Raw genomic sequence first — 15,319 nt, 5'->3', positions numbered from 1 at the left:
TGAAATATTTTGAGCATGAGGGTCTCCCAGCTGGCTTGTTGCAGCTAAGAGCACTATAAAAGGAAACGTACCATAATGGCTTTGGCATTGAACCCCTGCTGACCTAACTCTATCTGGACATATCTGACTTTGTCAACAGAATACTTTGAATATTTTGCTGAGTTTGCTCTCTATTCTTGGACTTTTCTTTCTTTGCTAAGTAAATAAAACCTTCTGTACCATATCTTGTGAAATGGTGAATGCAGTTAACCCTCAGTGGCAACAGTCAAGCATAAGCAGTGCAGATACGGGTAGGAGCTGGGAGTCCTGATCTTTTCTCAGGTCTGATTCAATAGACATGAAGATTTCATGTCATTCTTTGAGGTAGACTATGGTATACAAATCAGCAGGACTGTTACAGCTACAAGAATTCAACAGATTAGCTGGATACAAATCTCAAAATGGCAAACCACTAGTACTGGCACCAAGTATCAAATCACCAGAGGAGATCTGGGCTGAACATGAGATACAACAATCTTCAAATAATTCTGGTACTAAGTACAGAAAGGTTGACCATTTCTTGCTTAGGGTGAGTTTTCAGAAAAAATCAACCGAGTCCCTGGAGTAAAGTCCATACCTGATCTAGACAGTTGCTCCGTAAGTAGCGTAGTGCTTGTTGTATGCTCTGGGGAAGAGGTTGTCCTGTTCTCTGGACATGAACTATCAGAGGCACACCGAAGACGTTCTTGTCCTTGTAGTCAGGGACTTTCATCCTCTTCATGAACTTTGGCACAGACCTGAAAATCAGCATGAGCAGGCTGCATGAAAATATCAGAGTATTTACACAGTCCCTCTGTGTAACACTCCTGGCAGAAATTGGTAAACGGGGCCTTTTTTATAAAGATGGTGAAATGTTTAATGCACAACACACAAACACTTTACAATCGGTATAATTGATGGATTTCTTGACAACTTTTGTAAGTAGATGGCCTCTGGCTCTAACATATAGCATAACAATCTGTTCTAACAAAAAGCTTTTACTATGCAGTTGTCATCCAGCTGAAGCCAACATGGTTTAAAGCATCCATTAGGGACTCAAAAAAACAGCACAGCAAAGCATAGTGGAGAGGGTGTCTGAGAGAAAAGGAGGTTCAGTCCTCTAATGTGCTGAATGATTTTTATACTACCAGTTATATGATTTAGTATTTCTATTGACTAACAATTTACAGTAATAAATGATGGTGGGAAATCCCTATGTGCCAGATTCATCCCCGGTGTTATGTGATTTATTCTAGTTGAGTAACTTCAGTGAAGCTGGTGAGCTTGCTTTCTTCCAAAAATGATGGTGAAAACGAGAACAAACTGGATTCCCTTTGTGGGAGTCATGACTGCAGTGGAATTAAAAAAAAATAAAAATGAATATGACCTGAATGTGACAAAGATTTTTCTCATCTGTGTGGGAAGGAGATAAAACTTGGATTAAATGACCTGAAGAAGTACAGCATATAACTTTTACAGCTATTTAGAGTCCCACTGTTATAAATCCTTAGAGACTGATTATACAAACTGAAGCAATATTCAGAGGGAAAATCTCTGTACAGACAGCAGAATCTAGAATTTGCTGTATTCTGGTCTGCTTATTTGGAGTTAGTTAAGGTGAGATTCATTTCAGGACAGACATTGTCAGCTAGCTGTAGGGAGCTGCACCAAAGGAGAAGAGCGATCTGGGGGTTCATCTTATTGAATTTTAGCTCTCTAAAGGAGATTTAGAAAGAGTTAGCAGTCCAGACTGCTTCTATACTGTGGAGTGAGGCATCTCTGGAGGGTGACCCAAACCCTCAGCCTTGGATAGAATGAGCTGCCTTTGGAGTTGCCTTTTTCCACTGACCACAGACAGCTGACCCGGCTTGCTCAGATGAGACATGAAACTTTAAGGAGTGGCTGATGTCAGTGAGGTGAATCTCACATGTAGTCCCTTGTATCTGTTTTTCCATTTGTATCTATTTTCCATTTCTAAAGGAAAACATGTCTTATCTATCTCACATCTGAATTTAGTGGGATTTTGGTGAAGTGCTTTGAACATGGAAATCACAATGTAAATGTCAATTCATATTATTTTTGGACTCTGTCTCTGTGTATTAGGGAAAGTTTCTGTTATCCTTTTGATTATTTCTCAGATACTTATAATCCCTTATCTGTGTCCATTTCCATTCTGGTATACCTCAGTCTGTGTGGCCCATCAGGGTTCATATACTATTAAACATGCAGGTTTCTGTAGCCGGTTGCTACATGAGCCACATTGCCAGCACTCAGGTCCATCTGCCCTTCACTCCACTCTCTGAATGACCAGGTAGCTGTTACAGCTATTACAGCTGCAAGCTCTCTCTAACGCAGATCCAGGACTAGGCTAAAGCTTGCATCTTTTGATCTGCAGAGAAAAGTCAGGTAACTGTTCTAACCCTTCTTTTAAAGCACAAACAAAAAAATATCGAATACATTAAGTATCATCAGCAGCTGCTTCTTTTCGAGTCACAAAATGAATTCTGGGGAAGACTTACTGTAAACATTTCCTACTTTTAATCACTCTCTCCTACTTCTGTTTATTTTTCTGGAACTGGAGTGTTGTTGGTGAGGTTGGGGTTGTCTCTCTGTTAGAGAACAGGAATGAAGTCAGATCTCCAGGATCTATTTCTGACTTTGCCACCGAGTCACTGGGCAGCAATGGATTAAAGGGGACAGTTTCAAATTCTACGGTTTGTAATTCAAATTCTAGTTGCATTTGCTGAATTTACTATCACAGTAATAGAAACTATTTTCTTCTAAAAATATCTTTTTTTCAGTTATCAATGGTACTTACCAGGTCCAGCCATGTTTGTTTGACATGGAGTATTTTTCCATGATGGCAGTAAGACGAAGCAGAGAGAATTTTTGCAGTAGATTCAGTTGGGCTGCTGACTGATTGCTGATGTGAAGTGATGCGATGGAGTGGCTCAGGCGATGAGAGATTTGGAAACTATGCCACCGCAATCGCCTTTAGCAAAAGAAACAATAGAAAAATCAGGCAACTGCTTTAACTGGGCAGAAAAAGATGGTATACTGTGAGATGGGGCTGGGCAATACACAAAACATATATAAACATATACACACACACATTATGGCTTGTCAACTGAAAGAAAATGTAGCTTGGAGGCAAATAAAACAATTTGCTCAATCTCTTTAATTTTGGAAATGCCCAAGCTTTGATTTTTTAATGTTAAATTCACAAGTGGGTGTGGGTCCCATCCATGGACTCAGGGAAGCAGTGCTGCCTGCTGTGCCCTTTAGCCCACACATTTCCAAAAGGATGTGGGAGATCCAGACTCAAATGTTCTCTCCCTGACTCAGAACTGGGATTTGATGCCTGGTCCCTCACCTCCCAGGGGACTGGCCTGACCACCAAGGTATTTGGAGACGGGGTTCTCTAAATATCTCTTATTATTAAATACTGAAGGATTTTTGGGAGAAGGGATTGAACCCTGTGTCTCCTTGGCAAGAGCTGTAACCACCAAGCTATTGAGCCACTCACATCTTCTCTTTACTCCAATGCACTTTCTCTATATACTGGATATATCAGAAGAAAACTCATTTCAGTTTCTTGTTTTGCTAAACATGGATTCTGGCTCAAATCCTAAAAATTTTGGCACTGCTTATTTACTCAGTAGTTTCCTCGAGTTCACTTGCTTGTGATGGTGGTGAGCAAGCATGGGCAGCAGTAAACCATGGCACCGCAGAATCCTCTGTGAGAATATGACAAGACTGACAGCAGATCAGAAAATACCAGGTATTTTCTCACTGCTTTTGCATGTACAAAGCCACCCTACACAAAGCAGTACAGATCCACAAAGGCCTTTCCTTGGCTCAACAGATACTCATCCCTCTGACTTAAAACAGGTCTGCAAACTATTAACAAAATCCCGCTTTTCACTTTTATTAAGAAGTTAATTGTATACCATCATTTCATCCCATCATGTAAGGGACTGAGACAGGGTAGTGAAATTCTCTTTGACCACAAAGGGACACTTTTTTAAAGCAGACCAGTACATTAAAAAAGTGTACAAGGCCATTGATGCATAAATACCGGGGTGCATAACTTAGAAGACAAATTGAAAATACATACCACAACATACAGAGGGTCCTACTATGTAATCAGTGGATCAAGAGAGAAAAAAAGCCTTAGTCTGCTCCATTAAGCCAATTCTCCATTGATTCCACATAAGCATTTCCATGGAAGGATGTCCCTTCTCCCAAAGTCCCACCCTTCCCTAGGAAGTCCCCATCCCCATACAGGATGAGTACAACTGTAATGGTACCCTGCCCCTTCTGATTTCCAGGCTGAGCACCTCTTCTTCATTATATCACATTTCACAGTCTATGGATTTGTGTACAAAAGTTTTCTACCTACCTGCTTGGCCTTGTGAGTGATGCTCCCACCCCAGAGTCTCTCCTGTCCCTAACACCAGTGGCTTCGGATTCATTCAGGGATGTTCCATCTCTGTCCATGTCACTTGGTGTGGTCCGGCCATCAGAGACAGAGTTTCCTTCAAAATCAAGAGTGATCTGTGTGGGCGACTGGAAAGGCAATGATGGAGATTCCCTGACTGATACATCATCAACTGGCAGACCTGGCAACACATTCTTTGACCAGCCATCTACCACCTCCTGGAGTCCATTGACATGTTGCAAAATGTCATCTAAATGAGGAAAAAGGACATCTTTCTCTAAGTCCAGGAGGTCCCCAGTACTAGCATACAAGTGGGAACCTGGCACATTGTCATAAATACTAATTCTGCTCTCTTTAGGACAGCAAGCCATCAATCCAGACTCTTTTGGAGTAGAGCAGTTCTGTTTTCCCAAAGAGATACTGCCTGTCCTCCAGTTTACACTGTTACTGTTGTCTGTAGGTGAGAGGCTTTCAATAGAAAGTGCCTTTGGGAAGGTCCCCGGTTTGTGATCCTTAGGAATATGCACAACCAAGTTCTCTTGGGAATGAAATTCATTTTTGCGGTTTTGGTCCACCACTTGCCGTAAGGCCGTTCCTGCCAGAACATCTAGGTCCTCCAGGTACATCCCACCTCTCTTGTTTGCTTCATGGCATTTACGTTCCTTCAAACACGGTGTGCTCACCCCACTGCTGCTGTTTTCAGACGGACTGCTGTCACTGCCAGATTTGGCAGAAAAGGAAAGTCCTCTCTTGACTGACTCTTGTCCTAAGTTTTGGAGATCGCCATTGACAATCTGTACACAGTGCATGTCTTTCAAGGATTTTGGCTCATACTGAAGAACAGGTCCACTTATCTCTAAAGGACCAGTTCTTCCTGAGCCTTTTGGTTTTCCATGCACACTTTTTGCTTTTAGTGTCTCCATGCGTTTTAGAAAAGTTTTTGCTTTGGTTCGTGTTGGTTTCTCATTCTTCAGGTTGTCCTTGGGGGACAGGGCAGTGTTTATCACAGTGGAGTCTTGCAGCAGTGTGCTTCCTACATCATGCTGGCCAGAGCAGTCACAGGTCTCCCTGGCAGTGCTGCTGATGCCAGATTGACTCCTGTTATCACTTCCCCCACTGCTCTCACTGTGAATAGATGAGACCTCGGGTTCACTCAGATCTGTAAGGACACTCTCGCTGCTTGTTGTATTTTTCATTTTAATGTCCCCAGAAGATCCATGTCTGTCTGATCGGTGAAGCAAAGCATCAATGTCGTCCACCCGAGACCATCGTCTGCTGGTCCTTTGGAAAGTCCATTTATTACTGATAGCACAGAGGTCTTCTTCATCTGAATCTTCACTCTGGAAAACAGCAAGTGGCACATGTTAAAAGCAGGTGCATTTACTCATTATTTGAATTAATGTGATTGTGCTGCTCCATGTGAGCAACAGGTGGTAAAGTCTCCCTGAACCTAGTTTATGAAAGATTGATCATCAGTCCTCTCATAACAGCCTCTTTCATTTAATTGTAAATTAAATGACTGCAGCGAGCACCTTAACAAGTAAGGAATAAAAGCCTGCTCTACCTTAGGGAGATCATGAGTCCCATCAGTGCCTCTTGGTTTCTGGGGGGCCAGATTTGCCTGAGTAGAACTGATGCCCATAGTGACTGTTTAGAAAAAAAAAGGGTTTTGAAAGGTCCAAGTAGGGGGATCCTCACTTGCAGGGATGGTGTTACGATACAAATGGTAAAGACTGGGAAATAGCTGCATACTACAGCAATGAAGTGAGCCATTTAAGAAACCAAGACAGTAAATATCCAGTGCTTAGGGTGGGTCTGAGCACAGGCAAAGGAAGGTAGCAAAGGCAGCCATAGAGGTGTGGGGAGGAGGAGCAGCCAGGCTCAGTCCTGGATGGGGTATCATCTACAGTTGAGGTGAGCTTTCATACAGTGGCAACCACTATCTTCATTGCATTTGCCATGAGAGGCACCCCCAACTTTGATGACCTCCAGACTGCCCCACTGTCTCTGGCTTCCCCCGACCTCTCCTGAGGCAGCAGCAGCCCCACAGCCCTTCCTGGTCTCATCCCTCAGCCTGGAGCATGTGGAGTCGTGCTTGTTTAGGCAGCTCCAGGAGCTACTCTGCAATGCAGACAACATGCGCCTTGAAAAAATTTTGGATAAAAAAGCTCTCCCTATGATATTTTTCTCATCTGTTTGCTCAATCAGAAAAGGTACATCTTCAGCATGAGGTGCACAGTCAGTGTCAAACTTGCTGTTCTCTAAGGGTGCGAAGCCCACAGTTGCTAATGAGTATCCTTCCCCTGACTTTGAACCGGGCTTATACTGCATTATTCTTGTACATTTGTTTTAAAGCAGAACAAACTAACTTCACCTACATGACATCCAAACAGCTCTTCACATTCTTGGAAGCAGTGTGAAGGCACTAAAATATGACAGGCTGTCAGACTAAAATGAGGTGCTAAACCAGAAGGACTATTTTGGGACTGGAAAAATTCTCATTTTAAAAGTCTATTATTAGAAGTATTTTTCTATGAAGTTTTGATGGTAAAGTTATCTCCCATCTCTGACTAGATCTCCGCTGGCCTGTGTAACTGAAAAATGTAAACCAAATTTTACAAGAATGCCCAAAACCTTAAATAATGCAAAACCTCAAAAGATGGAGATTGCGATCAGTAGCATGCCAAGTCTCACTAATGCCATAAGCTTTTGCCAGTTTATCACTTCAAGTCTGCCAGATGTTTTAGATCATGTCTAAACCATAAAATAAAATATAGCTATGAAATTCTGGGTTTAGTCATTCCTCTTTTATCTGTTAATGTTGAGGTGTGCAGTGCTCCTGCAGCTGATGTTAATTCACAGGATTGAATGGAGATCTGAGTTCTGTGGCTAGCTAGAGAAAAAAATCAAGCAGCTAGTGAAGTGTCAGGAAAGGGGCTAGAAAAGGCTAATAGTGCTTTGGCCATTTTGTCTGCAAGGAAGAAATAGCATATCACACAGCTCTACTTTCATTTTAGTTCTACAGTTTGCTGTATTCATATACAGAGAGAAGGACTGCACAGACTCAGACACTTAAAAATCCATCTATTCTGGTCTTAGCAGTGCCACAAAGTGGATATTTTAAAAACCACAAGGGTATGTACTTTTAAATATTTAGTAGCAGTAATTATATCTACAAAGCATACCAGTGCTGAAGCATTGGTCGCACTAGCCAATAGGATAAAAATATTTTTTTATTTGTTGTACATCCCAATATGCCAAAGGGACCTTAAAGAAGATTCTTGGCTGACACAAATCCCTGTAGCTGCACTGACATTACTGTATGAACTGACAGGATTTGGCCTGTATTTTCTACAAGCTGGAATCGATTAAACTAGCCAAAGTGGTAGAGACATTGTGAGAAACACCAAGAGGAGAGCACAGAGTAGGAGACAGAAATAAACATAAAGTCAGTGGTGAATATACTTTAAATCATTTTTAGAGGAAAGTCACTTTGAGATCTTGAGAAAGTAGAGATGAACAGACATGGATATTGGTAGTAAACAAGTTTTGCCTCTATCCACAACAAAGATAGGATTACATTCTGCCAAGAACGACTCAGAAAATACAGAGTGTTTTCTGTGTCAAAATTTGCAGTTCAATTAAAAAAAGGTTTAGTTCTGTTGTTTTTTTTAATTGGTAACACATACTTGTGTTTCATCAGAAGCAAAATCAGACAAATGAAATATCTGGATACTGAAATGCTACCATGGTGACTCACTCCAAATTCAGCTGCACTGTGAGTCCTGTGACATAATGTGCTTTTCTTTTGATGGAATCAGTAGAAATTCTGGAAGCCACGAACATCCTGAATGACCCACTGTTCTTGTTAGATATCAGAGTGCCCTGACAAATGAGACTGTCCCCAAAAAAATGCAGAGAGCACTTTGCCAATTGACATGTCACCAGCTATAGGGACAGAGGATCAAGAGTAGGTCTGAAAGCAATGTTTCATTTTACACAGGCAGAGCAGACATCTTTGAGCAGTGACTGTATACTTCTGCTGACCTAGGGTGAAATCAAGTGCACGGCTTTGGAGCATATTCAAAAGTCCATTTAATACCATTATGTTTGGGAAGATGAGAAAGGGCAAGTTTCTTGAGGAGTGACTGATAACATTTGCCAAAGAGAAAGAGGTTTTGATTCACAGATTTGTCACAGTTGATTTAAAATAGTACAGCTTTTTGACTGAGGGTGTACTTGCCTGAGATAGAGAGGGATGCTAACAAAAGGCAAAAAGTGGGTTTATTTGCGGTGGAATTCTGCCACATTTTTCCAACTGGGGGCAGGAATTCTCATAAATCGACAGCTGCAGAAGGCAGTTAATCCAAAGGCTAATCTCTGTCTGTCCAAATCGCTTACAGACATATTTGCAACACATACACGAGGATTTCTGTATGAATCTCAGTGAAGACAAGGGGAAGAGAGCAGCCCACAGTGTGAATGGTTTGGGTGGGAGAGCGGGTGATGTAGAACACTCATGCCGTGCTGGCTTTCATGGTAGCCTTGCCTGGCAGCTCACTTGGCCGTATTTTGATGAATCATTCAAGCAGCTGCGCTAGTCCTGTGCAAACCTGTTATGCTGAACCTTCAAAGCAAGCTGATTTTGCATTTCATTGTTCAGATCACCACAGATACTATTAGGAAAGGCATTATCTACAGCAAAAAAGTTTACTTGGTTCAGTGTTCAATTCCAGACCCAATTTCCAGCTTTTACACTTGCATTTAAATTTCCTCCTGTCAGCAGTCTCTCCTCCCTCTTCTTCTCTAGCCCACATTCTCTTCTACTTTCAGTTGCTCTGTATCTGTCATACCAGATCTCCTTCATGCCCTGTTTCTCTACATTTTTCTGTGCTTTGCTTCTCCCTGGCCTCGTGCAGGTATGGACCCAACTAGCAGAATCTGAAAAAGTACCAAGTGGGGCAGTCTCACTTCCATAGCCAATTAATGGTCATCTACAAGAAGAGCAGCTAAGGGCTTCAATCCATTCAGAACAGGGAGGAGTGGCAGTAAGAATTAATGAAAAATCAAAGAAAACAAGAAAATCCTCCTTTTTTTAACCCAACATAATCAGACATTTAAAGAAGCAAGCAAGCATGCAAGCAAGCATACAAATCTCATACCAAACCCAAAACACTTGTGGAAGAGAAGGACAGGAACTAAACAAATTTCCAGAGGACAATTAGTGTTCACCTTTATGTTGCTTTTTGTAATTCTGTCTGTTGTGCAGCTCCAGTATCTCTGCTTGAACACAAGTACATGAGTTCATGGGTGCAAACCAGACATTGCTCCAAGAAGATCAATGACACAGTCAACTGAGTTAGTTTTTGCTGAAGGACCCCAGCCTCTTCCTATAGCGCCTACCTGCCCAAATCATGAAGTTATTGTGTAGTGAAGAGATTTTACTGTTCCCTCTCTTAGGTGTGATGTGAATGTTTGGTGTGGAACATGTTGGCACTTATTGAAGACAAGAAAAACCCATCAGGTCTGAAGCAGTGAAGAGAAGAGGTCCTCATGGCTCCAGCAAACAGATAAAATGCAAGCTAAAGAGGCTACGTACACAGAAGAACAAGAGCTCCGTGTCAACAGACATTAAAACCACTCTTTGTTCAAGCTCCCTCAAACAGTGAACAGAGTATGAATAGACTGAATCTGCAAAGACACCAAAAATGCAACTCTCAGAGGCAGTTTTTAAAAAGCATTAGACAAACACTAAGGAAGGAAAAACAGACACTAAGATTTCTCAGAGTTGACAACTACCATTGTACGCTACTGAAGGGCCTGGGGGAATTTGTGACCAGAAAACCAAACATTCAACAGTTAACGCTGGACATGTTACAAAACTCTCAAAATCGATAGGCAGTTTCTGCAGTCCTTGCTGAAACCCTTTAAGCTCAAATAATTCCCATGTTACATAGGAGCTTGTAAGGATGACAGTTTATTTTCGTATTCTTAACTGGGAATAAGTCAGTACAAGAAATAAAGAAAAGCTATTGTTTTCGTCCGAGCAGCTTCCATTTTTTCTGAGCAGTATTTTCCATTGTGTACTCACATGACATTGGCAAACGAGCCAGCCTAATGAAAACGCACTGTCTTTTACCCGCTAACATGAACTGCACATACATATAGTTTTAAGTACTGTGTGTGCCCTTTTAACACATGTAGCATTCTTCCTGCTGTATTAGTCACATTTTTTTTCTAATTTATTTATAATTTCAAGATTCAGCAATTCACATCCAGATAATGCTGACACACATGTTCAAAGTCAAATACACTTAACTTACTTTTAAGAGCATTACTGACTTAAAGGCTAAATTGAGGAGGTCTTATCACAAAAGCCAGGGCAAAGCCAGCACATTTCATGAAGTTTCCTTACCTTTTTTCTTTGGAAGTTCACATCGAGTTTCATTGAGGCGCACTTGTTCAGTGTGTTCAGTCGTCTACAGGGCAAAGCAAATTCAAAAGATTAGCAGCCTCTGATTAAAGGGCATGACTTTTCATAAGTTCAAAAGCTTTTCTCTTATCTGTCTGTAGGGTGCCAATTGCATACAACAGGCTTTAGAAATTATACTGGTCATACTATTCCAGGCTATAAGACCTCTGCGTAAAAGGGAATCTTAGCTTCACGTTACTTGATAGCCAGGTTTTATACATTGCTTTTTAATTCATAGACATTTAAGGACTCAGCAAAGGAAACAGGTATAAACAAAGACCTCTGATGGTTGAGGAAATGACAAGAGAAGGAGGCAAGTTGTCTTCTGCAGAACCATAACATAATTGGTCTAAAATGGGGATTTCAAAGCACTGGTAAAAGTCAAAAGAAAAAGATGCAGTTCCTCACTTTAGGCAGTTGGCACCTCCTTTAAAAAGCTGACATAAAGAATAACTTTTAGCAGTTAGTTAAATATTTCTCCACAGCCAATCGTTCCTTTCCCATACCTGTGGATGTTATAGACAAATTAGTTACAGACACTCAACATGTAACAACTCTAACATTTTTAAATAAATATTTTAAGTTATTTTTGACCATGTTCATAATGATATTACCAGGGACTCTGTAAGGCTTCTCTCCTTAAATCCAAGGCTATCCCATGATGACAGTAGGTTGAAATGACAATCTGATAGAGATGGAAAGTGAATGTGTGTGAGTGTGTGTGTGTGGCTATGTACAGAGACAGTCAGAGGACAAGAAAATATGCTCTTTCAATAGAGAACTTACCATGCTAATCATAATTGATTAGCTTTTATTTATACTTAAAGGTCCCAATTCATGAAACCATCCACCTTTTAAAAGGCTCGGTCTTTGTTTGACTTTGAACACTTTCCAGATTTAGGGCTGAATTTCAAAATAAAAAGAGGCAGAGTGAGAGTGCCGTGTGCCCACAACAATCTTCTGTAGGCTGCCTGCATCTCCTGTATCTTTGCAGCAAGAACTGCCCCTGTTGCTTCTGAGTCTCAGGAAGAGGCTGCAAATCTCCAGAACTGATAACATTTGTAATGTATGTGATAAGTTACAAGGACACATGAAAAAAAGTATCACATCAATAATATAATCTCTCACATACCATAAGAACATTATAGTATTAATGAACATATTCCTCCCTGGAACTTCTAATATCAGAAATCCTTTCAAATTGCCACCACTAATAAAGAACCAGCCCACCAAATGTGGATCTTGCTTAAAAAAAAAATTCTTTCGCAAAATACCACCTGCTCATTTGTAGATAAAATACTCCTCCCTAGGTCAAGCCAATAAACCTATTGTGCCGTATCAGAAAAGTCCTGTGCTCATCATATTGATGTGAGTATAATGCATGCACAAGCACACTCCACATGTATGATAGTAATATTCTTGAAATAAATTTCAGGCTTTGTGGCTCTGTAGCTATATCTTCGTTCTTCTGCCCACAAATCCTCTTCCGGCATTACATCTATCATTGCAAAGCTCATCTTTTGCCCAAACATGGAATTTTTCAACCCAAAGTTGCATTTTCTTGGGGGCTCAGGGCTGAATAACGTTCAGCACTTCTTTTGAGTGCAAAATTTTTAAATGTATGTATCTAAATCAATTGCATATATACAGAGGCACAAACAGATTTTCAAATGATTCCAGCCCAACTTTATATCCTTGGAGATGGCTTCCTCTGAGGGGTGAACCAGAGGCTCAGATTGGAGTCCCTGCACCAGGACAGGCATTAGCTGGCCTGTGCTGAAGGGACAGGTTGGTAGCCACATCTCCTCACTGACATGGCGCTGTGTGCCACCTAAGTGCTCATAGCTGCATATCTGAATCAAGCTGCTGCTGTGTCCTCACACCTTTACATGGTGAGCTGCCAGACCAGAGATGGAGAAGTTCTCCCTGCTTCCTTGACCTAAACGTGTTCTGCAAGGCTGACCAGGAGATAGACATCAGCTAAATTCACACCCAGAGGCTCAGAAATCCTGAGAAACCACTGTCTCCTCTCAAGCTGCTCATCAACTCTGAAAACCAAGCCATTGACTCCACCTGCCTTGCCTCCACAAGAGCAGGCACTGAAGAAACTCTCCTGAGAAAGAGGGCTGTCTCCACAGCAGTCCCTGGCAGGTGATCTCGGCAACTGCTTCCTCACCAGCTTATAAAAAACCTCTATACTTACTACCTAGTTGCAGTTGTTAAGGAGAAGATGTAGAAAAACACATTTTAAGTACAGGGACCAGTGCTCCTTCCATTCACTATGGTGTCACTTGCCTTCTAAAAACCAAGGAGCAAGCCATGCACTTCAGGAGCAGCAAGACAAGGAAGCAACAGCCCTTGATGTACCCTTTGCCCTGTCTGCACCCAGGTACTTGGTGTGCATGTCCAGCCGACAGCAGAAAGTGTTATGGCATTTGTATCAGGAAGGGCTGCTTCTTCATCACGGAAAGGTGCAGAAAGCACATGATCAAACCAACAAGACCATCCAAAGCCATCGCCTTCCCACTAACAGCATCCAAGAGCGAGATCGTTTCAGCAGGGACAGAGAGGTCATCTCTATGAAAGTGAGTATCGTTACTTAAACTGGAGGCTTGGGAAGCCACACCATCATCCTGGCTGCTTTCTAACCTGGCTTTTACTATGAAGAACTTGCTCCATCAAAAACAAAACTACCTTTTACTGGGTGCCAGGGGCTCAACCTCAGGTTTTAAATTCACCCATCTACAAAACATCAGCATGCTCTCTGGGGCTCTTCCAGTGCTGTGGAAAGATTTGCCAGTGAAATTAAAGAACTAATGATCATATTTGTGAGCTTGCCTGGTACTAACAACTCAAATCAAAGCCAGTCTGTTTCAACTTCTTTTGCCTTTTCTCATCTGCTTGAAGTCGTTAGATGACTGACAGCCAAGTCCTCAGCAAATCTTTCAAAGAACAAAAAATAAAAGTCTCTGGCTACAGAAGGCTGTCACCAATGTCCCAGTCAAAGTGAGAGATGCACTACGCTTTCATGTCACTGCTTAAAAACATGGGAAAAGGCTGCCTGTTTGTAATGTTAACAAAACACAAGATCTGGACTTAAGAAAAGGTGGGAAAAAACACATTAAATAAACACAAGACAGGTGGCTATATAAAAGCCAAATCATCTAGGATACATCTGAATGCTTGTCTGGAAAGCTCTGCAATGTTCAGGGGAAGTCTCCAAATATTTACTACAGCAAGTGCTTCATTGATGTTAATTTTATTTCTTCTCCAGCCCATCACAGGTAAACACTACTTCTATGGTTTAACACTTATCTCTATGGTGAAACATCATCTCCATGTTGAAAAGTGTCCCTTGAAACAATACTAATTAATTGTAGCTAGCCCACAGAGATGTCTGAGACATCTTGGGAGATCTAAGACAGCAACGGACACAGGTATTTACAATCTGAATTCCAACCCCAGTGCTGTAATTATTAACCCTCATGATGGAAGTTCTTCAGAAGCAGGAAATCTCTGACTTTCGCACCCTGTACAGCACCAAGCAGTGTTTACAAGTAAATACAAGCTTGTAGCAATGCAGGATTCAATTAGGAAAACCTTGTGAGGGACCTGTTGTCCTGCTTGAAGAACCATCCAGATAATAGGAAGACAACTTTGAAGTGACTTGGAGCTCCATGCATTCCCCTGGACTTGTTCTGCAGCTGCTTCCAAGCAGCTGGTGGGGAACGCAGCCAGGGGCACTGGCCGGTGATGCAGGAGGAGTCACCATGGGGAGGGGTAGCACGGACAGCACACTGTGTCCTACCTTGACAGATGTGCAAATGTCCTCTCTTACAGTTGTAAGACCAGGCAAACACATTATACGGTTCTGTAAACTCCTCTCTGAGGGAAACATGATACTATTTCTTTGTTTTATTATTACTCCTAGTCAAGTTTAGGTGCTGCATACACATGCCCCTAGCTGGCTTCTTCTGGTGCTGTGGAATTTGGGACGAGGACATCCAGCTCCTTGTGCTGGGCTCTGCTGAGGTCTGAACACTAAATAAGGGTCCTTCCAGTACTGTCAGGGCTGGTGTGCGAAGCTCACTCTGACATGTCCCTGCTCCACCAGTTTTGTGAGTCAAGAGAATAATCTGTTTTCCAGTCCTATCACTTTTTATCATGGCTGCAACTGAGTGAGTTATAGGTTGCATGCTCACATGAGGTGAGTCAACTCTCCTTGAGGTCAATGGGAGCCATTCTACTGACTTCAGAGCAGGGGATTTCTGTACTACATGTGGAGAGCTATCCATCTCCTAACAGCACATGGAGCAATATAACTCAGCAGACAGTACTGACTATACAGTCATAATTTCAAAACTCTAACGGCAGAATATCCTATGTAC

The 15,319-nt window shown here is 41.8% G+C and overlaps 1 protein-coding gene across 13 annotated transcripts in view; it reads right to left on the bottom strand.

Annotated features, from left to right (window-relative positions):
- STARD13 (StAR related lipid transfer domain containing 13) overlaps positions 1-15,319 on the bottom strand; it is a 328,586-nt gene that overhangs the window by 17,619 nt on the left and 295,648 nt on the right. For all 13 annotated transcript variants that reach the window (XR_012622089.1, XM_074815857.1, XM_074815859.1 and 10 more), the window contains 4 exons: positions 10,875-10,938; positions 4,421-5,799; positions 2,837-3,010; positions 617-776 (listed from right to left, as the gene is read on the bottom strand). Coding sequence is in view for 12 of the 13 variants with exons in the window: in XM_074815857.1 (XP_074671958.1) it covers positions 617-776; positions 2,837-3,010; positions 4,421-5,799; positions 10,875-10,938 (1,777 nt within the window). In the remaining variant the exon portion in view is untranslated. The remainder of the gene's footprint in view (positions 1-616; positions 777-2,836; positions 3,011-4,420; positions 5,800-10,874; positions 10,939-15,319) is intronic.

This window comes from Strix aluco, chromosome 2 (genome assembly GCF_031877795.1).
Source record: "Strix aluco isolate bStrAlu1 chromosome 2, bStrAlu1.hap1, whole genome shotgun sequence".
Lineage (NCBI taxonomy): Eukaryota > Metazoa > Chordata > Aves > Strigiformes > Strigidae > Strix > Strix aluco.
The sequence above is the reverse complement of the archived record's forward strand: the minus strand, read 5'-3'. Positions and strand labels throughout refer to the sequence as shown.